We start from the raw sequence: 26289 nt of genomic DNA on the forward strand, positions 1-26289 counted from the left end.
GCCAAAAATGCTGTATAAATGCAAATGATTGCAGTTGCTGCAGGTCTGACTAACTGAATATCTCTCCGCTCTCATAGCCACTCTCCTGCTACTCCACTTATCAAATGGTTTTGCTTACACTCAAAGGGTGACATTGCGTAAAGAATTGAATGGAGATAAAAATTGGGAGGGCTGTTAAACAGTCTGCGGACTCACTACCATCTGTTTTACACTATTGCACAAAATCAAAAATAACCTGAATGAGTTTATCGGGACAAGTCACTGGCCTGGCCACCAGTCTGTCCTGAAACTAGCTTTCGGAGCACAGCTTCTTCATCAGGTGAAGGAGTGACCACTTCACCTGAGGGAGGAGCTGCGCTCTGAAAGCTAGAGATTCAAAACCAACCTGGTGGACTTTAACCAGGTGTTGTAAGACTTCTTACTGTGTCCACCCCAGTCCAATGCCAGCATCTCCACATCATGACTGTTCTTTATGGAGGGGAAAGCGGGGGAGCCTACAGGCATGGAGGCATCAGTGATCTGGAAGGTAAAAGTACTCAGAGTCTTGCCAACTCCTGGCCAGATGGGTACAGGAGTTTTCTGCAGAAGGCTGCAGCTGTCAACCCAAGGGACCTGAGCTCACCATTTCAAAAGAATAGGTTACTGTGGAGACACAGCGCAAAGGAAGTGGAATCAATTGGAATCAGTGACTTGCACTATTTCCAATTGCCCTTTTGCCTGTTTTCCACATGGTTAAAATCAGATTCTGTCTGGTTGACACTCATTCCTCAGAGCTGTTCCCACCATGCTGGCAGGCAGAGCAAGAACAACTACGAGCAATTTCCCCGCAGAGTGTGGGGAGCCTCACCAATAACCATTAGGTTGGAGTCCAGACCCATTCTCAAATATGAGACCTGACAGTGAAGATGCCTGTTGAGTATCTGAAATCAGACGGAGTATTGTTTTTCAGTAAACTCTCAGTGGGATAACACTGAACAATTCAATTCCTGCTACAGAACCTACTTTCTAGTGAAAAGTGAAGTAGATTTGCTTTACTTTCCAATCATGTTAAATCACCCAGGACCCTGAGAACTTTTGTTAGTCGCCCTGCTTTATTTAGTTGAATAAAGGTATACCATTCTTAAGTTCCAGTGAAGCGCAACGCAAACTGGAGGAAAAACATCTCATCTTCCGGTTAGGCACACTACAGCCTTCCGGCCTGAACATCGAATTCAACAACTTCAGATGATCAGCCCCACTTGTTTTCATTTCATTTTAACTGTCTTTTACCATTTCTTTCTTTCCTGCACCTTTCTCCTCTTTGCTTCCCCCTTCCCCTCCCCCTACATCTACAGTTCATCCTCTGATGTTAGTTTCCCTGCTGTTTGACCTTTTACATATTTTGTTCTCTCTGGAGACTGCCATTAGCACTCTTTCCCCTTGTTTTCTGTGGCCATTAGCACCAAGTTTCCCTGGGTTTCTGTGGCTATGGCTCATCTTTCATTCCTACTGCACAATATAAATATTTCCCACTCTCTCTGTCTGCTAGCTTTGACAAAGAATCATCGGACTCGAAATGTTAGCTCTTTTCTCTCCCTACAGATGCTGCCAGACTTGCTGAGATTTTCCAGCATTTTCCCTTTCGTTTCAGATTCCAGCATCCGCAGTAATTTGCTTTTATACCATTCTTAAGGTTCACTTATGAGCCAGAGTGACAAATCAGTGGTTTAGTTGCAATGTATCAGAAAATAGGAAATAGTGCTCTCTCTCTGCACTAATATGTTGTAATCGTATAATTAAACGATGGCTAAAAAGGTTTGGCGCAGACAGTTCCCTCCAATCATTGTATGTGGGAATATGGAAGAAGAAAGGAGAGAAGTGGACCTGGCTCTGCTCCACGGGTTGCTGCTTCATGTTTGCCTAGTCTGTCGGAAAAATAAAAGACCATTCGAAGGCTTTGAAGCCCCTTGGGGAGCAGATGTTTGTTGGTGTGTGTGAAAACTTCAGAAAGATCTTGCTTTAAAAAATCAAATGCAGGGTCTCCCTATTACTCCTTCTCAGCTAATTAAAAAATAAAAATCACATGTGGAATAAAGTAAATGAGTTCAAAATGGCAATACACATTAACAACACTTACACCTTGAATATTATGCAGCCCACTTGGAGTACAAAGATGAAGACATTCCGTGAAATAGCTGCAAGTGTTTTCATTATTTTCTGCCTTTGTATTTGTGCAGAGGAGCTGTCCCTGACAAAAATCTGATGTGCCTGGCTGTCCTGTGGCATGGGTTAGAACGGTGTGATTCTGACAATGAGAGACAAAAATAAATTCTTGTTATGGCTATTTCTCACCTGCGAGGAATGGGTCCAAACAATGTTGCAAGGTACGCTCTAGCCCAGGGGTGGGCAAACTACGGCCCGCGGGCCGCATGCGGCCCGCCAAAGGTCTTTATGCGGCCCACCAAGTCATTAAAAAAAAAAAAATTTTTTTTAAAACAATTTTGTTTTTAAATTTTAAATTTTTTTTTAAGGTTAATGGGGGGGGCTGTTGGGTTACTTACTGGTATAGGGTGGATACGTTGACTTGAGTAGGGTGATCATTGCTCGGCACAACGTCGAGGGCCGAAGGGCCTGTTCTGTGCTGTTCTATGTTCTATATGAGGCGCCCAGAATCATAACCGGGTGAAGTAATTATTTTACTTAATATACTATGCGGCCCTTTAAAATTGTGAATTTCTGAATGTGGCCCTTGCACGGAAAAGTTTGCCCACCCCTGCTCTAGCCTGATAGACGAGCCAAATCAAGTATCCCTTACAGAGAAGGTTATGTAGAAAAACACCAGAACAAAAGTCCATCATACAGTTGTCCGCACACAATGCCATCAGGATCCGGGTGGGGAAAGGAAATGATCCTTTCTATCAAACAATTCCTTCGCAGACCATCAAAGTCATTTGTCAGAATGCCTCATCGCCAAGACTTTAAAACAAGCACCGACATAGCTTGGCTGGTGGTGAGAAAGGGTCACCCCATCAGATGCTTCCTGCATGGCCGGAGTTTCACTCCTCCACACGTTGCTCCCGAGGATGCTGCGGTGGGTAAGAGACCGATGCCCACCTCATTCTGGAGTGTGCCTTGGCAAAGAAGGTCCAGAGAGAGATGAAGTGGTTTGCACTGAGATTCATCCTGAGAACCTCCGGGACACAGGACTCTGTGCTCTTCACACTGTTCCCAGGAATGCACTCTGAGACAATCATCAGCTGCTGCTGTAGGACCATCAACTCCGTGAAAGACGCTCTTTGGTCTGCCTTAAACTTATTGGCCGTCCAGTGCAAACAATAGTCTGTGACCGAGCGAACATAGAACATAGAACATACAGTGCAGAAGGAGGCCATTCGGAGTCTGCACCGACCCACTTAAGCACTCACTTCCATCCTAACCCCATAACCCAACAACTCCTCCTAACCTTTTCAGACACTAAGGGTAATTTATCATGGCCAATCCATCTAACCTGCACGTCTTTGGACTGTGGGAGAAACCGGAGCACCTGGAGGAAACCCACGCAGTGTTGCAGACTGGAACATTTCAAGGTCCAGGACTAAGTTGCAAAGGCTCAATGGGGAAAGGCCACTGTCCAGGTCGTCCTGCCATAGTACACCCATGTTCTGGAAACTGTGGAAGAGCCTTCCGGCAGTATCTTTGTCAATGAATGTATATTGTAAATATTGTCCGTAATTGCAATTGTCTTGCAGCTTCTCAGAATGTCTGATGTTGGGCAGATGTTTGTGCCCTCCACTGTGGTTGAGTTTGGTAATGGAGTCACTGTCACCTTCCCCCCTCAACCCTGATTAAGTCCCTGAAGGGAAGTTCAGTGGACGGCGTTCTCATTCCCCTTAAGTGGGCCTCAATAAACACTTACTGAAGGACCTCATCCCGTCATTGCTGATATTAACTGCTGGTGGTAATTGTCTCATAAGATTTAGGTCGGCTCTGGAAAAGGACAAGGCATGATCCAGAATAAGTATAATTGCTTGCGGGGGCGAAAACAGATCAGGTCCAGGTAATTGGAATCAAAGATTGGCTGGAAAAACTGCTACCAAACAATGGGATGCCTTTAAAGGGGAGGTGGTTTACAATAATAATATTGGGACAGTCAAAGTATAGTCCCATGAGGGGAAAAGGCAGGGCAAACAAATACATAGCTCTCTGGATGATGAAAAAGATAGAGATTAAGTTGAAGCAGAAAAGGGTGCCTATGACATACGTTAGGTAGCTAATACAACTAAGATGAATATAGAAGTTTCAGAAAGGAATTGAAAAGAAAACAAATACGAGAAGCAAAGAGAGAGAGTATGAGAATAGATTGGCAACCAACATAAAAGGCCATCTGAAAGTTTTCTATAGGCATATGAATAGTCAAAAGTTGACATGAGGAGGAGTGGTACTGATTAAAGACCTCAAAGGTTGATGGATGGAGGCGGGAGACATGGCTAAGGTACTAAATGAGTCGTTACCAAGGAAGAAAATTGTAAAGTTCCAAGCGAGCGATCGCATAGAAGCGATGACGGTAAGAAGACTCAATATTTATTTTACCTACTATAATGCAACTCCTACTCCCCGAAGGGTCTCCTGCGCTCGGCCAATATTTATGACCCATGGGGCCCTTGGCTTAAGCATGTAGCTCCGTTCCCTCACCTGGGGAGATTATATTCAGGTGAGGCAACAGGGACTCTAATATTGCAGTCCCCATGGCCTTCAATCAGGTTATAATGCCCCTCCTGTCATTGAGATGAACAATGTGCAGCCTGCTTTGGTTGGTGATGTCTCTCTATCGTCTGGTACTCTGGGAGCAACGTTTGCATCCAAATGCCTGGGTGGTTCCACTGTGCTCGGGCTGGCGGCTGTCACTGGCTCCGTTTAGACCTCTGTTGGCAAAGTCTCCATGTCCTATTCAGAGTCGGATGAGTCGACATCCTGCATTTTCAGGTCGAGGGGCTCATCCACCTCACTGGGTATCAAAGGTGTCTGCTCCAGAGGAAGGGCGCCACCAGGCATGTGGGCCTTCATTTTCACTCGAGGACCTGTAGGGCACGGCTGTGGAGGAAGGTCCACGTGCCTATTCAATTCCCTTCTCTTTACTCATACTGAATTTGAGGCTGGCCCCACGTGCTTTATCACTGTTCTCGGAATCCACAATGCCCCGTCGGCAAAATGCTGGAGAGAGACTGCGTCGCCTGCAGAAAATTACCTGACGGGTCTGGGCCATTGTGCACCGGAGAGTTCCTGCCGGTCAAGGTTCTTTTCCCCACTGTTTGTCTGGATCGAGACTGAAAAGGGGCTGCTTTAGCAGAGTGGACTAAACAGCAGGCTTGTAATTCAGAACATTGCCTGCAGCGTGGGTTCAATTCCCGTACCAGCCTCCCCGAACAGGCACCGGAATGTGGCGACCAGGGGCTTTTCACAGTAGCTTAATTTGAAGCCTACTTGTGACAATAAGCAATAATAATAATAATTATTAATCTTGTGTGCCACCGACAACTATTTAACAACTCCCAGGGCATCGAAAGTGACGTGGTCCTGTAATAGAAAAGGAAACGAACCAGACGGGTCTCTGGAGATGCGGAGGTCTGTTTTCACATTCCCAGCTTAAAAGCCTGTACCGCCCGTTTGGCCACTGCATTAGATGGCGGTTGTTAAGGTCTTCACAAGGGCTGGATTCTCCGATTTTGCTTCTATGTCCGCAGGATCCACCCCTCCTCACTCCCTATCCCCTCCTCACTCCCTATCCCCGCGCAGGCAGGGTTGGCGCTGCGCCAACCAGCATGGAAGGGGCTTGGCGCTCTGCCAACTGGCGCCAAAGGGCCTCAGCCTTCTGGCGCGAGTTGGCGCATGCGCCGGAGCGCCAGCTTGTGCTGGCGTCATCCCAGCGCAAGCGAAGGGTAGTTCGTCTCCGCACCGGCCATGGCGGAGGTCCACAGCAGCCGAGGGAAAGAGTGCCCCCACGGCAGTGGCCCGCCCATGGATCGGTGGGCCCCGATCAGCGATCGAAGAATCCAGCCCAAAATCTTTCAGTGTGTTTGATGCCTTCTCAAATAAACCTTTCCCATTTTGGTTGATAACAATCCAGTCAGTGGGGATGTTTGGTCTCTTCCGTGTACTCTGAGGACATTTTGAAAGTGTGCCCTTTTGGGAGTCTCCTGCTGCAACTAGTTCTGAATAGAACAGTTTCTCTGGAGTTGGTGTCGGGCATATGAATGGCATGTCCCACCCAGCAGAGTTGGTTCTGAGTGATTAGCACCTTGATGTTGGACAGCCTTTCTGTCACCAGATTTGGAGAGTCCTGTGAAGACACCACTGATGGTACTCTCCAGTACTTTGGCCATAGGTTATTTAAGTGTCCAAAGCATATTTGGGCATGGGGTCAGATGGGGAAGCACAGTGGTTATCACTGCTGCTTCACAGTTCCAGGGACCTGGGTTCAATTCTGGCCTCTGGTGACTGTCTGTATCAAGTTTACACTTTCTCCCAGTGTCTGCGTGGGTTTCTTCCGAGTGCTCTGGTTTCCTCCCACAGTCCAAAGATATGCAGGTTAGGTGGATTGGCCATGCTAAATTACCCCTTGGGGTGGTAATGCAGGAATAGGATAGGGGATTGGGCCGAGGTAGGGAGGTCTTTCAAGGGGTCGGTGCAGATTTGATGGGCTGAATAGCCTCTTCCTGTACAGTAGGGATTCTATGAGTCTATGATCTGTCTAGCATAGTACAGTATGACGCTAGATTCAGGTTTGAGATCCTGGCCCTCAATTATGCTTTTCCTTACTTGGCCAAAAGTTGAGCTGGCACATTGGAAGTGACGATAAATTTATTCATCAATGTCTGCCTTCATCGAGAGGATACTCCCAAGATACAGAAAATTGTGACATTTCCAGGACCCTGCCATTGATGAGGGGAGGTGTTGCGCTGTGGGATTTGGTTCAAAGAGGACCTTGGTTATCTGGATGTTAAGCGAAAGGCTCATTTTCTCATAAGCTACAGAGGAGGTATCGACAATGACCTGGAGCTCAATCTCTGAGTTAGTGTGCACCCAAGCATCATCTTAATATTGAAGCTCAACGACTGAGGTTAGGGTGCTAATAATGATCATGGTTGTTATGGACAATTCAAAGTATGCCATTGCTTAATTAGCTTGCAATTTTCTCTTATAATAGTAAATTTCTGAGTTAGATTCTAACTATTAGTCTAAAATACAGCTTGAGGAACACTTACCAGAGAGATCCACTTGCTCTAAATTCCCAACTGAACATTCGGTTCACAAAGCACTCTATTTCAGTGATACTTTCGACATTATTGTGAGACAGAGTACAAAATTAAGGACGTCTAGCTGCAATTATATAGAGCTTTCGTGAGAACCACACCTGAAGTATTGTGTGTAGTTTTTGTCTCTTTGCCTGAGGAAATGTCTTCTTGCCTTCAAGGCATTGAACCTAGCTTTATTGGATTGATTCCTAGCATGAGAGAGTTTTCTTATGATGATAGATTGAGTAGAATGGGCTTTGGAGTTTACAGGGATGTAAGGTAATCTCATTGAACGATATAAAACTTTGAGAAGACTTGATGGGATAGATGCTGAGAGGTTATTTCCCTGGGTGGAGAATGTAGAGTTAGGGGAAGTAGTCTCAGGATAAGGTGATTTAGAATTGAAATGAATGGTAATTTCTTCACTCAGAGGGCTGTGAATCTTTGAAAATCTCTAACCCAGAGGTCTGTGGATGCTCAGCCGTTGGGTATATTTAAGAATGTGACTGATATATTTTTGGACACTCAGGGTACCACGGGATTATGGGGATGGGAAGCTGGAGTTGTGGTTGAAGATCAACCATGATCTTACTGAAGAGACCTGAAGGGCCATATGCTCGACTCCTGCACCTATCACTAACATTCTTATAAAGTCTATTCACAATCTATTGAAAATCAGTCTCTACCAACTGCAACAAACAACTCATGGGTATCGCAGTAACTGTCAGAAAATTACCCAATCATCTCTTTTTTTCCTGGGAATAGTTGTGTCACCTTAGGCTGCCTTTATTTTGATTGGACAGAACAAGCCTCAGCAATGTAGGTAAAGAGAAAAAAGCCCCAGAATGTTTTAAACACATTTATTATGCTGTTTTCTACATTGTAGCTATCTGCCAGGTATGGCAATCTTCAGATATACATTGCAAGTTAGTTAAATACGTCTTGCCCGTAACATATGTTTACTAGCTTTTCTTAATTTATCTGTATTTTGAGCCACGTCACTGTTAATGTAGTTCTGAATTATCATTTTTAAAAGATTCCCCATCATCGTGATTAAACTATCTGCTTGTAGTCACTGGACATATTGCACCTTTCTTGAACAAGGATGTAACATTTGCAATTCTTTTTTTTTGGAAAATATTTTTTATTGAGCTTTTCACCTTTTCTATCACAAATTCACAAAGCCAAACAAAACCATACATCAACGAAAGAAGAAGCTCCAACTGGAAACTGTTTCAATAGTTCCCCCTAAGCAAACATTTAAGCAATTGGATAGGAATAGTTTGATACGTTGTACGGCTAAGTGGAGATATGAAGATAAATATGCTATATGATGATAATGGTTTAAATCATGTTGGGACAAATGGATTGTCATCTATGCAATTCAACTAGCCAGATTGATCACAAGGAGTGTCAATCAATTACTTTATAAATATTTTTATTCTCCATTTCATATTTTCTTCAGAATTTATACTCCACCAACAAACATAAATAGTAAAGAATACAATGTCAATCCCCTTATCAACAACAACGATCCCATCCTCCTACCGTCCGCCAAACAACGACCCACCTGACAATATAAGCATCAAATAAAACAAACCCTCCCAAGGTGGAAAAAAAGGAATCATGAATCGTCTATTGTCACCATTGACATATACAGTCCACCCCCCAACCACCCCTCCCTAATATTCAATGCCATCCAATCGCTGAAAGAGCACCGTGAATGACAGCCATGAATTGTAGACACACCCCCAACCCGCCCTCCCAGACTCCTCCCCTCCACTACCTCTTGTAAACTCCTCCCCCCAACCTCAGTTCCTTCCCCCAACTTTGCACCCCAGCTAGACTCACCGAAACCTGTTCTACCAGGCTCCGATGGCCGCAGCCCCTCCCCCCACCTCATTCCCGTTCACTGGCCAGCTTAAACCGGCCAGCATGGAGGCCCCCACTCGGGTCTCCTTCCCCCTTGCCCGGTCCCAGGAAAACCAAGAAATCTCCTTAAGCACACAACCCCCGCATACACACCCAAGCCCCAAAGAACCATCGTTGCAAATGAAAATCCCATCTCTTCCCTTGTCCAAATATACACAGCTCGACTCATTTAGTACATACACCAACACGCAGTGAAAAAATAAAGTTACATTATGCTACATCGGTACACGACCATTTCTCACTTCTGCCACAGTCCTTCTGCCTTCGCAAACTCCTCCGCTGCTTCCGCCGTCCCAAAATAAAAAGTCCTTGGATTTTTAGGTCACCCTCAACTTAGCTGGATATACTATGCCGCACCGTGCTGATGTACTGTGCCTTCTTCACCTGGCCGAAGGCAGCCCAGCTCCTCGCCAGCTCCAACGTAAAATCCTGGTATGTGCGTATACCAGCTCCAGCCCACTGCACCACCCGCTTCTGCTTTGCCCAGCACAGGACTTTCTCCTTCACGCTATACCTACGGAAACATAGAGTTACTACTCTTGACGGCTCACGCGCTTTTGGTATAGGCGTCCACGACCGATGAGCCCGATCTAGTTCCTGTTGGGAGGGATCGTACCCCTCCTCCAATAGCTTCGCCAACATCGTGGCAAAATATTCCGTCAGCCTCGGGCCTTCCATCCCTTCGAGCAGGCCCACAATCCTCAGATTCTGTTGCCTGGATCTGTTTTTCAGATCTTCCATTTTGGCTCGCAGACCCTTGTTGGTCTCTATCACACTCTGCAACTCCTTTCCCATCGAGGTGAGTTGATCACTGTGCTGCAATAATGCCTCTTCCACTTCCTTCAGTGTCTCACCCTGCTCCCACACCTCTGCCGCTGCACTTGATACCGCCGCCCTCACCGGGGCAATCGTCTCCTCCACCAGCACTTTCAATACCACCCCCATCTCCTTCTTCATCGCTTCCATGTGTTTTGGGAACTGTTTTTCAAGTTCTACAGCCATCACCTTGGTCATTTATTTTGCTGTGATCGATGTGGCCGCCCCTGGTGCTCCAGCCTCTGCTTTCCTTACAGTTCCTGCGCTGACTTTTTCACTCCCCGGTGGACTTCCGTTAACCCCCTTTTTCACAGCCGTTTTTCTCCCAAATGTGGACATTTCTCCTCCCTGTGCCTTCTTACAGCCTTTTCAGCCCCCGTTGCCCCTGGGACCGGGCATTAAAACTCCAAAACTACTATTCCCGAGCGGAAGCTCTCCATTGTGTGGCTGCCTCCCGCACGCCGTCACCGGAAGTGTCAATCAGTTACTTTAAAGGGTGGAAATAAAATTCAGAGATTTCTATTCTGGGACGTTTTCTCAGATCATCTAATCTATTGGAGACTAAATTGAGCATAGGACCATATATGAGTTATATATAATACGTTGAAGAACTAGGCTCATTAGATCAAATAGGCCCTTAATTAGATCCTTTTGACAGGTTCCTAAAATAAGTTTGAATAATTCTGTCTCCCAGGATCTCAAAACTGTGTGACTCCACACTTCCGTCAGTCTTTCTTCCTGGAATCTGGAAGGTTTTAAAACCCAAATTTGACATCAACTAATCACTTTTTCCTGATCTCCTTTGTCTTTTCTTCTGCGACTGTCTTTGACCCTAGTTGTGCCCGGCATCATGGATTGCGAGTCTTCAACGAGGTTTCTCAACAGATAGAGGTGCAATAATGAACAACGTTGTAAACATACTCTAAACATAAGGCAAAGGAAGGATTAATCTTGCATAATTGGATTTTTAAGTTGACATCACTTCCTTAATTTTGACAATGTACTAATTCCCTTATTTGAACCTCCCAGGTTATTTTCCAACAGATTTTAATAACAAAGTTATTCAGAGCTAATAATTATTTCACATGTGATTGAAAGGATTTGGTTATTAAGAGATATTAAAAATAGAACAGCAGTATGTGGGCAGCACGGTAGCATGGTGGTTAGCATAAATGCTTCACAGCTTCAGGGTCCCAGGTTCGATTCCCGGCTGGGTCACTGTCTGTGTGGAGTCTGCACGTCCTCCCCATGTGTGCGTGGGTTCCCTCCGGGTGCTCCGGTTTCCTCCCACAGTCCAAAGATGAGCGGGTTAGGTGGATTGGCCATGCTAAATTGCCCGTAGTGTCCTAAAAAGTAAGGTTAGTGGGGGGGGGGGGGGTTGTTGGGTTACGGGTATAGGGTGAATACGTGGGTTTGAGTAGGGTGATCATTGCTCGGCACAACATTGAGGGCCGAAGGGCCTGTTCTGTGCTGTACTGTGCTGTGTTGGTGGGGTCAGAAATGGGTCGCACCTCAAATTCTTCACATGATCTCAGCTGAACCACCAGGAAAGGCACCAAGCAAACACCAGCCTATTCTGTGTTCAGTACTCACAGGCAGGTCTCTTGTACACTTTTAGCTACCATGTAGATGAAACAATACTATCTGGAGGCCCAAGAGTAGACTGTTCCATCTCCTTGCCCATATAGTGATAGGCAAAGGAAAGAGAGAAATCAATAGTCAAAGCCTGCACAAATAACAATTGGCTAGAGTACAGGGAAGAGCAGCCAGGTTGGTAAATGGAATTGTGAACCTGAGATGTGAGAAATGACTGAGAAGTCAGGATGTTTATATTGGATAAAAGACTGCTCAAAAGAGCTTGCTGTGGTAGGTTTCAAGAACCGCAAAAGAAAAGATCAATTACATTTCAATGTTTAATTTTAACCCAAGTTTGAGAATCAAAGGGGAGGGACTGGTTTAGCACAGTGGGCTAAATAGCTGGCTTGCAAAGCAGAACAATGCCAGCAGCGCGGGTTCAATTCCCGTACTGGTCTCCCCGAACAGGCGCCAGAATGTGGCGACTCGGGGATTTTCACAATAACTTCTTTGAAGCCTACTTCTGATAATAAGCGATTATTATTATTATATGATTGAGATAAGGTGAAGGCAATTAAGATACAACTTCTTCACACCAGAATTCAAAATGCACGGAGGGAGAGGGCATGGTGCTGGGTGAATTCACCCTTGAAAGCCACCAAAAAAACCTGTAAAATATCAATGATAGGGTGACCAAAAGTGGAAAGTCATCCCTATAAGTAGGAGAGGCAGAGTTGTTACTCCAATCATGTATTCTCCATTTCCCATGCTTCCTACTCCAGCTCCTCCAATCACAGGTTCCCTCTCTGCTTCCCTTGCTGCTCCTCTGGAGCAGTTATTCTGGCTGGTTCCACTACCGCCATCACCAATCACCTCAACGGTAGGGAGGTAAGAACTGGCTTCTGCTGTTACGCTTAGATAGCCGAGATAAATGAGGGTCGGGTTTGTGAGGTTGAGGGCGGGTGGATTGAATTTGTTCCCTGTGGTTCAGTGTGAGACAGATGATCCTGGATTGGAGAGGGGTTTAATAGCCATGGATGTTTTTTTCTGGTTTTTACTCGCCCAGGGTTACAGAGTAGCCTCTCCTCCACACCAGCCCCTCAGTGTTGTTCCAGACAGGCCTCAATGGGGGAATGCGCGCACAGCCCTTGGGCTCAGCCGTGCAGGAAGTCTCCGTTGACAGCCTGAACCCAGATGAAGAAGCACCAGGATAGCACCAGGAAGCCAGAGGTCTCACTCAGCGACACTCATCCAAGAGTTACTGAGTATTTTTTCAGAGTATTTTTATGACATTTTTAACATTTCCACAGTTACTGAGTTGGGGTTGAGACTTGGCTTGGGCTGAGGAGATGGCTGGGTCAGTGGTCAGCGATGACAGTAGGGGAGAGAAGCAGCAGCAGGGGGGTGGGGGGCAGACACAGAGCAAGGAGGTGGACAATTACTGGGGCCCCCACCTGAATGAATTCTACTGTATGGCTCTTAAATGATTTCATGGCATTGACACCTTGGTCTGCAGAGACACTCTTAAGAGAACAATTAAATTTGACTCTCTGTGCAGTGTGGAGCAGGGATACAGCTGCGGTTTGGAATTTGAAGTGTTTGGAAGGTTTTTGCACAAAAAGATAGACAGTAGTTCAAGTAATAAACAACTTTAAAGAGGTTATTGCTGACTGGTGATGCTGTGAGCTGCAATGCTGCCAGCAAATCGTTGCCTGATCTTTTCTGTTTGTTTTTCTTACTTTTTTGTATTTTTATGTTTTACTTCAATTTACTGAAAAACTTGCTTTAATTTAGCTGTAAAAGTAGTCGACTTTAATAAATCATTAATCGTAGTTTGTAGAAAAAAGGATTGGATAAATATTCAAAGAGAAACAACTCTACAGAGACATGAGGAAAGAGTCGGCAGGAGTGGAAACAAATTTGATAACTCAAAGAGACGGCGCTGTTAGTAGATTCATCACCTCTATAATCTGGTGTGTGTCTTCATGCTAAGTTCTGTTAGAGGTGGAAATATTCACACAAAGGCCTTTTGGATGAGTAAGAAAGCAGTTTATTACATCAGAATTCTGGGAGAAACGGCTGAGGCTCCGCAGCCTTTAGACAACACTATTTCTCACTTGGGCTAAGGCTCACACGGGTTAATATACAGATTCGAATGCGAAATCAGTTTGTAATCTCATTTACATACAGCCAATCACCTTTATTCCCATCACAATTTGTAGTAATCCACGGGAGGCAGGAGTTCCGTCACCACACCAATATTTATTTACAATAGCGATATTACAGGAGCAGCTACAAAACAGTGCTGCTAGCAGTCCAGTCAACTTAAGACTGCTCACAAAGCCTACACAGGTGATTATATGGGCCCCCTCAATGAGCTATCATTGAGGGAGCTCATACTCCAATTGGCCAACCAATAAAGCCAATTGGAGTTCATTACACCCCTCCTCCCCAAGGTCCGAGGAATTCCTGCCAGCTGGCATTCCTCTGAGCTTCTTCCTGCTCCTCATGTCTGGGCCTGTCACCTCTGTGTCGTCTGCCGGGTCATTCTCCGAAGTGGGCGGGGTGTACCTTATAGGTGCCCGTCTTTTCCTTGACGACCTCCTTGGAAGTTGTTCTTTCCCGTCCTCGGGGAGAGGTGTCGCGGCGGCCTCGTCGAGTATGTCCATCTCCGACTCTGATGACTGGATGACGGGGTCTGGAGAAATTGCTCGGGGCTGGGGTGTGGGTATCCTTTCCGTCTGGGCTATCCCAGCTTGAGGCGGTCCTGCTTCGCCTGCCTCCAGGTGTGGTTCCGCTGCCCTTATTTGGTCTCGGTGTTTCTTCAGCACCTTACCTCCTATTGAAACCTCATATGATATGGGCCCTGTTTGGGACTCTAACATGCCTTTGACCAGCGTTGGTCCATTCCCATAATTCTTGACCCAAACCGGTGCTCCCACCTGGAAATGTCTCTGCTGCTGACTATTATCATGCCCCCTGCGTTGGGCCTCCTGTTGTTTCTCCACTTTCCCCGTTAAATTTGGGAAAAGGAGACTCAGCCTCGTTCGCAGCCGCCTTCCCATAAGAGTTCAGCTGGCGGTATGCCCGCTGTGGAATGCGGTGTGGTCCTGTAATCAAACAGCCAGTGGGGGAGCTTTGTGTCTATTGACGCTGCCGGTTGCTTCTTGAGTCCCGCTTTAAGTGTCTGGACCGCTCTCTCTGCCAGGCCGTTGGTCGCTGGATGGTAAGGGGCCGTTTTGATGTGACGGACTCCGTTTTCCTTCAGGAATTTTCCAAATTCCCCACTTGTGAATGCCGTTCCGTTGCCCGACACCAATACCTCCGGAAGTCCATGTGTTGCAAACGAGGCCCTGAGCTTTTCAATTGTCGATGCTGTGCTTGCCGTGTTTACCCAGTGGACGTCCAACCATTTGGAGTGGGCGTCCACTATCACCAAAAACATTGAGCCCATGAAAGGGCCGGCGTGGTCAATATGCAGGCGGGTCCACGGTCTGCCTGGCCATTCCCACGGCTGCAATGTCGCCGCTGGTGGCACTCTTTGCCCCTGTTGGCACTCCTGGCACCGACGTACCAAGGCTGCTTTGTCTGTGTCCAAACCTGGCCACCAAACGTAGCTTCGAGCGAGCATCTTCATTTTAGACACCCCTGGGTGTCCGTGATGTAACTCAGTTAAGATTGCCTGACGGCCCTGAGCTGGGACGATTAACCGGGCTCCCCATAATAGGATACCGTCTTCAACGGTTATTTGGTCCCTTCTGCTCCAGTATGGGTGCATCTGGGGCTCCACTGGTCTTTCCAGTTCCCCTGTTAGCAGTAAATGCTTCATCTTGGCTAAAACTGGGTCTTTTTGCGTCCACAACCGAATATGTTGTGCGTCTACTGGTAGGGTGTCCAGAAAATTTAGAGTCATTACTGTCTCCTCTACATTTGGTATTTGCGGCGGAGTGTCCGGGAGGGGAAGTCTGCTCAAAGCATCTGCATGTGCTACTCGCGTTCCCGGGCTGTGCTCCAGAACGTATCTATACGCCGCCAGTAGCAACGCCCAGCGTTGGATTCTAGCTGATGCAATCGGGGGTATTGACTTGTCTTCTTTTAATAACCCTAATAACGGCTTACGGTCCGTCACTATGGTGAATTTCCGCCCGTACAGATACTGGTGAAACCTTTTTACTGCGAATATCACCGCCAGTCCTTCCTTCTCGATTTGGGCGTACTTCCTCTCAGCCATCGCCAAGGTCCTCGAAGCATAGGCTATTGGCCGTTCTTCCCCATTCCTTCCTCTATGGGCTAAGACGGCTCCTACCCCATAGGGGGATGCATCACAAGTGACCACCAACTCCTTCCTTGGGTCATAATGCTCTAGGACATTTTCAGATGACAGCTGTTCCTTAATGTCCCTAAATGCTCGGTTTTGGCGGGTGGACCATTTCCATTCTTGCCCCTTTTTTAGTAGCTGGTGGAGGGGTTCTAGGATGGATGCCCTATTTTCAATAAATTTTCCATAATAGGTTACCAACCCTAGAAATGATCGTAACTCCTGGACCGTGGTGGGAGCTGGGGCTTCTTTTATTGCCCTTACTCTGTCTTCTAATGGATGTAAGCCTGACTCATCTACTTTATATTTATAGTCACTTGTGGGGCCAGAAAAACAAATTTTTCCCTTTTTAGCCGTACGCCTGTCTTTGCGAAACACCCGAGCACTTCCTTCAGGTTCCTTAAGTGTTCCCTGTTTGTCCTACCCGTGATTAAGACATTGTCCAAATAAATCGCCACCTGCGGTAGTCCCTGCAGAATATTTTCCATTGTACGCTGGAATATAGCGCAGGCTGATGACACTCCAAAAGGTAGCCTAGTATAACAAAAAAGGCCCTGCAGGGTGTTGATCGTCGCGAACTTCTGGGAGCCCTTGTCCAGTTTTAACTGCAGGTAGGCGTGGCTCATGTCTAGTTTCGTGAACAAAAGCCCACCTGCCAATTTGGCATATAGGTCGTCTATTTTCAGGATTGGGTATTTGTCCAGCAATGTGTATTTGTTTACTGTCTGTTTGAAATCTCCACAGAGACGTATTGAGCTGTCTGGCTTCAAAATTGGTACCACCGGCGCTGCCCATTCCGAAAACTGTACTGGTCTGATAATGCCGTCGCGCCGTAACCTTTCTATTTCGTCATCTACTTTCTTCCTTAATGCAAAAGGTACCGGCCTGGCCTTACAAAATTTCGGAAGTGCTTCTCGGTCCACGTGCAAAGTTGCTTTGGTGCCTATGATTTCCCCCAAACCTTCCTGGAAGACCTCCGGGTATTTTTGGAGTACTCCACTCAACTGCCCGCTTCCACTCTGGAAAATTTTCATCCAATCTAATTTTAGGTCTTTCAGCCAGTTCCGTCCAATTAAGCTCGGTCCGGAGCCCTCTACTATCGTCAACGGTAATCTGAGCAATTGTTTCTCATATTCCACAGGTACATGAGTTGTGCCTAGAACTTCCAGGGGTTCCTCAGTGTAGGTTTTAAGTTTCGTCGATGTTTTTGTTAGGGTTAGTGGCTGGAGTCCATCTTTGATTTTTCTAAATGCTGCCACTCCCATTACTGATACGGCCGCACCCGTATCTATTTCCATTATTGTCGGCCGCCCGTTCACCCGTGGGGTAATCCTAATGGGTTCTGCTTTCTTCGTTGTAATATTATATAATTGTTTCCCTTTGGAGGAGGATGGGGCATCTAGGTTGTGTACTTCTCTGCGTCCCCACCTGCTATTCCTCTTTTGCCACCTCCTTCTAGGGTTTCTGTCGTTGTTACCCCACTCTGTCAGGTGCCAGAAACGGTCATTCTCTATTGGGGGAGCCTCAGCCGGTACTTCCCTCTGTCTCCAGTTAGTCCTGGCAGACTTGGGGGCAGTTCTGGGGTTTTCCTTTTTCCCTCTATTCGTCAGGTTTTTCCTGAGAGCGGCTATCTGGTAGCAGGACCCATTGTGGTAGTCCCTCTCACAGGTATCTACCTCCATTGGCGTGCCCTGTAGTCCCTGCGCCCCACTTGCTGCCTTTTCTAGGGACAGTGCGAGCTGTAACGCCTGCCTGCAGTCTAGCTCCATTTCCGCCAACAGGCGTTTCTGTATTGTGAGGTCGTTTATACCACATACTAACTGGTCCCGAAGCATTTCATTTAGCGTCGGGCCGAACTCACATTTTTCCGCCAGCCTTCTCAGGCGGGTCAAGAAATTCGTGACTGACTCCCTGTCTTCCCGCTTCGCTGTGTAGAATCTGTACCTACGCAAAATGAGGGGTGGTTTTGGGTCACAGTGCTCTTTCACCAATTCCGTTACTTCTTGGAAAGTTTTCATGTGTGGCGTGTCGGGATAAGTCAGACTACGTATAATGGCGAAAGCGGAGGGTCCGCACGCCGACAGCAGGATAAGCCGTCTCCTTTCGTCCGTCAGTATATTATTTGCCCGGAAGAAGTAACACATTCTCTGCACATACTGGGACCAGTCCTCAATAGCCGGGTCGAATGCCTTTAACCTTCCAAAAAACGGCATTTATAAAATGGCAAGGCTTACCCTCCGAGTGCGGCAGCTGGTCTCTGCAAAATTCATAGTTTACCTCGTCGCCACTGTAGTAATCCACGGGAGGCAGGAGTTCTGTCACCACACCAATATTTATTTACAATAACGATATTACAGGAGCAGCTACAAACAGTGCTGCTAGCAGTCCAGTCAACTTAAGACTGCTCACAAAGCCTACACAGGTGATTATATGGGCCTCCTTAATGAGCTATCATTGAGGGAGCTCATACTCCAATTGGCCAACCAATAAAGCCAATTGGAGTTCATTACACAATTCATTACATGCAACTAATTAATCCTCCATTATCTCAGTCCATGCCATAAATGGTTATTAGTTTGTAATCTACAGCCTTTTCCTATTGTTGCTAATTCTTCAGCTTGTGGCTAGCCGGGCAGAGCAGGGAGATCCTAAGGCATTCAAACCTTGGGCAAAGCTTGTTAATAGTCCATTGTCTCTGAGTACGCACCTGGCGATGAGTCATTTGTTTTGCACACAGGGTTGTTATTCCAGCAGCAGACACAGAAAGTACATCAAACTGCAGAGTTAGATACAATTCGCAACATAGTTAAAAATTAGTTATGTATTGTAAAAAGCAGGATTTACCACCAACGTGTCCCACAATCATATAATGTGAGAGACAGAATTTTCTCACCAACAGTTCCAATCTATGATCACTATAGCATGGATGATTGTGCAAAAGAGGGTGCATTAGCTTGATAAAAACATCACTGGAATGTGAGGTATATGTGAATTAAACCATTTGTTATCTAATGGCTTGCACTGTGCTATAGAATTGATATGTGCGTATTCCCCTTGTTGCACAGTAAGACCTTTGGAGTTTAGTGTCCTGATATGTTTGTCAGCACTCACTTTGCACAGATATATGGGGGGGGGGGGGGGGGGGGGGGGAAGAAACTTGAAATTGGCAGAACAAAACCTGAGAATGCTGAGGAGTGGTTAGCACAGTTGCTCCACAGCTCCAGGGTCCCAGGTTCAATTCCAGCTTGGGTCACTGCGGAGTCTGCATGTTCTCCCCGTGTCTGCGTGGGTTTCCTCCGGGTGCTCTGGTTTCCTCCCACAGTCCAAAGATGTGCAGGTTAGGTGAATTGGCCATGCTAAATTGCCCTTCCGTGTCCAAAAAAGATTAGGTGGGGTTACTGGGTTAGGGGGATAGGGTGGAGGCGTGGACTGAAGTAGGGCACTCTTTCCAAGGACCGTTACAGACTCGATGGGCCAAATGATCTCCTTCCACACTGTAAATTCTATCATTCTATGAAAAGAGGCTGCAGGTGTGAGTCTCATTCTCCAGAAGCTACAAAGTGCCAAGTAGTTAGAATTTCCATTTTACAAAAAAAAATGTTAAAATGGTGTATGGGAGATTTATTGAGAATAAGTTAACAAAGACAGCTTGTTTATATATTGCAATTTATAAGATTTAATAAAATAGAGACAATCTTTGGTATTTGCGCTACCATATCTATCTAAAGAAGGAAACCCTAAAAAAACAACAGAAATACAGAAGGTAATATTACAACATGACTATATTAGCTAAGAAATCTGTGAGAATGAAAAGGGCATCCCTGAAAGCCAAACGGTATCCCCTGAAAATCAAAAAGCAGCCCCAAAGAAAATACCAAGAAGAATACTGTAAAGGAAAAAATGTTGACCCTGGTGGTGTACATAGGGAAGTCTATTTAGCAAGTCAGCCAAAGAAGGGTTGCTGTGAATTTCAGGAAAATGATGGCTACATTTTTGCAGATGATGTTATTAAGAACATGCAAGACCAAGTAAGTAGTGCAGAACATTTGTGCCCTTTAGGCCTTATGGGTCTTGTACCATCTTAAGTTCCCAAAGACATGGTGCATCATGAAGTGGATAAAGTTAAGTGTACCTCGGGATGCAGCATTGGTAATGGTGAAATTGTAGAGCTTTAATGATTTCCTTAGCCAGTGGAGTTAAACATTCCTCGACATTTTCCTGAAATCAGCCAGTTTTAGTTTTCTATCTTATCATATTTGCTTCCCCTAGTGGCTGGAATGAATGATGCATCAGATTGCATGACTTAATGCTTAGAGTCAGCTTACATTGATGGACATTTGATATATTCATTTGCACAATGAGCTTTGAAAGGAAAGCTCTTGTTTTTTTTAACTGAGTCGATAGCAGAATTGACCAGCCTGAAGTCCAAAAATCAATGGAGCCTTTATTTTACACCTAAATCAGGCTTCTCTTCTCGGCTGCTAATTATCTCCATTGTTGATTTCCTTGCAGATGCAGAGAAGCTGAGTGAAGCCACTGATACTGGCAGGAGAGCTGGTTCGATCCATGCTGCGTCCAACAAAAAGAAGATTGACGACTCCAGTGACAGTCAGGAGGATGAACAGATGGTAAATGACTTTTAAACAGTTTCTTTAGAGGGAAAAAAAATCAAGCCTGAGCCATGTTTCTTTATTTCTATGCCTAAAGATACAGTGGCCCAGAGTCATTACAAATAACTTCCCCATCCATTGTAAGGTAAATTGCCTTTCCAAGCCCCCAAATGTATACGTAAGAAGTAGAGAAAGACAACCGGTTTCACAAGCAGAGCCTTCTCGTTCCCATTCATCACAGAGATATAGAACTTTCTGCAGCAGAGTTCAATTACAGGTGAGCATGCGTTTCCCTCCTGGGTCCCAATTAAGTTGAGAGCATGAAAAAAGGGAATGAAATGAAACAGCTACTGGCATGGGAGTGTAAACTGTGCAACCGGAATTTGCGATTAAAATTTTAATAACGATTGCAGCAAAAGGCTGAATATTTTTTTTTAATGAGTTCAGTATTTTACTTTCTCTCATTTTATCTTCTGTTGGGAGATGAAGTTATACTTATGGGCTGCATGGTATTTATTGCCTCTCTCCAGTTGGCCCGAGGGCAGTAACCATTAACCACTTAAAGTGGGACTGGAATCACACATAGACTAGACCAGGCTGCGGATTGCAAATGTTCTTCCTTGTGGGACATCTGTGGGCCAGTTGTATTTATGCAGAAATTATTTATTTCAATTTCATACCTTGCTGTTGTGGAATTTGAATTCACAATGTCTAGGCCGTTAGTTAAAGACGACCCCACCCACCTCCCCATGGCAGGTTGCACGTGGGAGTGACAGGCACGACACCCAAAACGCTTTAGACATTGGCACTGGCAATGATCCCACTGGCAACGGCGAACAGACTCCATTGTGGGAAAACAAGCTGCGGGGAGTCCTGGAAAATCCCGCCCTGAGTATCACAACCACTGCACTATTGATCCTCTAATTCAGTGTTCTATTTTTGGTAGCTTTGTGGCAAACTGCATTGGTAAATTCAGACAACCAAAATGATTATGAGGTTCAGATTGCAATAGGTTGCCAAAATCAAATCTGTTTCCATTTGTTTCCCTTCTTTTCTTCACCTCTTATACAAATGGGGTGCCAGATAAATGCTGTGTGTGACCTGATACATTTGTGCTGTTCAAATTTTCAAAAGAGTGCAGCATTGTGCTGTTGAATTCATAACTTCAGCCTTGCTGCTCTGCAAATGTTAGTCACCTCTTGATGAGAAGTGGATTTCCCCAGTGGAATGTTTTAATACGCTCTCAGCTGTTAACAAGAGCCACTGGTCTTTGAGCAGGCGGTCACTTGCTTTCTCAGATGTGTCTTCTCCATGACCCGCAGAAGCCAACAACTTGGAGTAGAACCAATGGTGTCAGTGTCACACACAGATGGATGTCAAGGTCAGACATACTTACCATGGTAGGGAAGACCAAAGGAAGATGTTGGGCCACTGGAGGCTCATTGAGTTGGAGCTTCAGAAGACTGGCAGCTGGAGAATATTGGCGAGTTTGGGGGCTTGGAGCCTGGTAAATTAATATATTGGTAATTTCAGTACCTGGAGAAGTGTCAGACGTGTCTGCCTTTGGCTGCATCGAGAATGTTTTTGCTCAATATATAGTTTACTGGACAAACTCACTCCTTATTGGTTTGAGCAGGTCCAAGGTCCATACTGATGATAATATCACACAACCACATGTAATCTTACATCACATCAAAATGTTTATTGCTATGATTTTATTTTATAAATTTAGAGTACCCAATTCATTTTTTCCAATTAAGGGGCAATTTAGAGTGGCCAATCCGCCTAGCCTGCACATCTTTGGGTTGTGGGGGCGAAACCCACGCAGACACAGGGAGAATGTGCAAACTCCACACGGACAGTGACCCAGAGCCGGGATCGAACCTGGGACCTAGGCGCTGTGAGGCTGCAGGGCTAACCCACTGAGCCACCGTGCTGCCCGTTTATTTCTATGATTGAATTGTGAAAAGCACAGCTGCTGAGTGGATTCTCTGGTGTTTTCCTGAGGCAATAAAGATGCCGCTTCTAAAGTCAAGAATATATATAACTATAAGAGTTGAAGAAAATGCAGCAGCCAATGAGTTATGTTTAGCTCACTGCCATACATTTCATGCTAGAAGTCTATCCTAAAACCCGTTAGTGAATGCTACCAACTGACCGAAGTCAATGCTCTTGCGCTGTAATCTCTGAGTTGGAGACTATGTTCCCATGTGGGCGTGGGAACGGTGAGGAAAGCTGGTGCAAAATGGCCACCGATTCCCCGTTTTGCTGGCGGCTAGCAGGGAGGCAGCCTGGAGGACTGGCTCAAGCTGCCGATATGGCCTGGAGAAGTGCCGGGTCCGTGGCAGCGCACGCGCACGGCGATGTCCTGTAACGGCCGTGCCATTCTTCATGCCGGAAGCCGCTCACGGACCTGGCCCGTGAAATAGTCACCCCCTTCGGCCGGCTCACGCGCCCCAGACTGCCCCACCACTGTGTCCCCAACCCCAAATATGTCCACCCCTGCCCGTGGATCGGAACTGCCCCAACTGTGGCGGCGCTGGACTGAGTCCGCTGAGTTCCTGACGGGTGAGATCACAAGCGACTGGAGGCATAGACTATTTTTTTAATGGGAAAAGGCTTCGGAAATCAGAAGAACAAAGGGACGTAGGGGTACTAGTTCAGGATTCTTTTAAGGTTAACATGCAGGTGCAGTTGGGAAGGCAAATGCAATGTTGGCATTCATGTCTAGAGGGCTAGAATACAAGAGCAGCGATGTACTGCTAAGGCTGTATAAAGCTCTGGTCAGATCCCATTTGGAATATTCTGAGCAGTTTTGGGCCCCATATCTAAGGAAGGATGTGCTGGCCTTGGAGATGGTCCAAAGGAGGTTCACAAGAACAATCCGTGGAAAGAAGGACTTGTCATTTGAGGAGAATTTGAGGACTCTGGGTCTTACTTGATGGAATTTCAAAGGATGAAGGGGGATCTCATTCAAAGTTACAGAATACTGAGAAGCCTAGGTAGAATGAACACGGAGAGAATGTTTTCACTTGTAGGAGAAATTAAAACTTGAGAGCACAGCCTCAGCCTGGAGTGACGATCCTTTTAAACAGAGATGAGGAGGAATTTCTTCAACCAGAAGGTGGTGAATCTGTGGAACTCATTGCTCAGAATGCTGTGGAGGCCACTGAGTGTCTTTAAGACAGTGAGAGATAGGTTCTTGATAAATACGGGGATCAGTGGTTATGGGGAGAAGACAAGAGAATGGGGGTGAGAAACATCAACCATGATTGAATGGTGGAGCAGACCCGAAGGGCAAACGGCCTAATTCTGTTCCTGTGTCTTATGGTCGTAGAAGGTCTTGGGTTATAAATGGGTTGGTGGCAGACCAGTGGCGGATGGAATTTAAGCATGAAAAGTGCAAGGTGATGCACTTTGGAAGGAATAACAAGACAAAGGAGTACTCAATGAATGGCAGGACACTAGGAAGCTCAGAAAAACAGAGGGATCTTGGGATGTTTGTCCACAGATTCCTGAAGGCTGCAGGACAGGTTAATAGGGTGGTTAAGAAGGCATATCGGATATTTGCCTTTATCAGTCGTGACATAGATTATAAGAGCAGGAAGGTTATGTTGGAGCTGTACAAAATTTTGGTTGGGCCACAGCTGGAGTACTGTGTGTAGTTTTGGTCACCTCACTATTGAAAGGATGTGACTGCACTGGAGTGGGTGCAGAGGAGATTCACAAGGATGGTTCCTGGGAAGGAGCATTTGAGCTATGAAGCATGGCTGGATCGGCTTCTTTAGAACTGAGAAGGCTGAGGGGGTACCTGATTGAGGTATATAAGGTCATGAGGGATATGGACAGGATGGATAGGAAGCATTTGTTCCTTTTAGTTGAAGGGTCAATAACAAGGGGGCATAATTTTAGGTTGAGGGGCAGGAGGTTTAGTGGGGATTTGAGAAAACAATTTTTCACCCAAAGGATGGTGGGAGTCTGGAATGGACTGCCTGGGAGGGTAGTAGAGGTGGGAAACCTCACAACCTTTAAAAGGTGCGTGAATGACATAACATTCAAGGCCAAGGGTCAAGTACTGGAAAGTTGGATCAGTGTAGATTTAGTGTAGTTTTGTCGATGCAAGACTCGATGGGCCGAAAGGCCTCTTCTGTACTGTATGACTCCATGACTATTCAGTACCACCTAAAGTGAAGTTAAGTAATTATTAATCCAATTACCATTTTGTAGGATCCTGCAATATGCTAATTGACTGCTTCCATAGCAAGGTACTGAATTACAAAGTATTTCATTTTCTGTGAAGTGCGTTGTAATGTTTTTGAAAGCTGGCACGGAGAGAGATATTTTTGAAACATTGTAATGATGACTTCAAATGGTTCTATAGAATACCTACTGATAGCAAAACAGTATTTTACAGGCAAGGCCAGCAGTAGGGCATTCATTGAACAGCAAATGTTGTGCTTCACAGGTACCTAGTTATAGCTGGACGTGGAACAAAATCAAATAGGACAATGCACACAATTTCTAAAAACAAAATCATAAAATTCAGAGCGGCAGTTTCAAAATTCCCATCTTTATTTTCACATCCCTCAAAGGGCCCACCCCAATCTATCTCTGTAACATCCTCCAGCTCTACAACACTAAGATATCCACGCTCATCTAATTGCAGCCTGGAGTTTAATCGCTACATGTCTGGTGGGCGTGCCATCAGCCGCCTCGGCCCTAAGCTCTGTTATTCGCTTCCCAAACGTCTCCACCTCTCTACTACATTTACAATGTTTCTTAAAAGCTTTTGACCATCTGCTCTAACATCTCCTTATCCGACCCAGTGTGTAATTTTGCGATCATGTGAAGTGTCTTGGGACAATTTATGAAATCAAAGATGTTATAAAAGTACAAATTATTACTGTTTTTCATATTAAATGAAAACAAAGGACAAAACTAACAACTTTTGCCCCCATAAATATGATTCACTTTTTATTATTTCTTTCCAGTTCCCATTGCAGAAATGTTTTGTTTCTCATTCATTTTATGTTTGATCCCTGAAATTCTGCCCAGTAAGCTCTGCCGATAGAAATAATCACAGCTTCTGAAAGGAATGCTCTGTGATCAGCCAACTGAAGGAACAATTCAAGCAGACTGGTTGTAGATTGTCCTCTCCATCTGCTTTAACAAGTGGATATGCTATTCATTTACAATAGCTTTCAGCATTCCGACGGGGCGCATCTGCATCTCTCATAATGGCATCTCGCTTTTAAAAAAATAAATACATTTAGAGTTCTCAATTCTTTTTTTCAATTAAGGGGCAATTCAGTGTGACTAATTCACCGACCCTGCACATCTTTTTGGGTTGTGGGGGGTGAGACCTATGCAGACACGGGGAGAATGTGAAAACGTCCACAAGGACAGCAACCCGGGACCAGGACCCCTGGGTCCTCAGCGCCATGAGGCGGCAGTAAGCACTGCGCCACCATGCTGCCCATTGGCATCTCGCATCTGAGCCAGAACTGGGAAATGGAAAACACTACCAGTTCATGAAATAGCATTGCTGACTTAAGAGGTTTCAACCCCCACCAGATATAACTGTAATGATCATTGTTCTTCCTATCTGTTGCAAGGAAAAAGTCCAAGGCCCATTTTGTAGGACTCCAATAAGGCTGGAAGGAGCAGGTAGAAAATTGAGGCACATTAAGAAATAACGATTTTAAGTATCTGTGGCTGCAAAATTGGGCTCCATAGAATTTTTTGGTACGAGCCAACAATTCTATGG

The 26289-nt window shown here is 45.6% G+C and overlaps 1 protein-coding gene across 2 annotated transcripts in view; it reads left to right on the forward strand.

Annotated features, from left to right (window-relative positions):
- The window catches only part of LOC119971632 (N-acetyl-beta-glucosaminyl-glycoprotein 4-beta-N-acetylgalactosaminyltransferase 1-like), a 1002314-nt gene that overhangs the window by 280528 nt on the left and 695497 nt on the right, over positions 1-26289 (forward strand). Inside the window, exon 2 of one of the 2 annotated variants that reach the window (XM_038807455.1) lies at positions 20425-20540. In XM_038807455.1, the coding sequence (XP_038663383.1) occupies positions 20425-20540 (116 nt within the window). Of the gene's footprint in view, positions 1-20424; positions 20541-20580; positions 20800-26289 lie in introns of those variants that run through there. The other variant, XM_038807457.1, reaches the window with a different exon arrangement.

The sequence above is a fragment of the Scyliorhinus canicula genome, chromosome 9, assembly GCF_902713615.1.
Source record: "Scyliorhinus canicula chromosome 9, sScyCan1.1, whole genome shotgun sequence".
Lineage (NCBI taxonomy): Eukaryota > Metazoa > Chordata > Chondrichthyes > Carcharhiniformes > Scyliorhinidae > Scyliorhinus > Scyliorhinus canicula.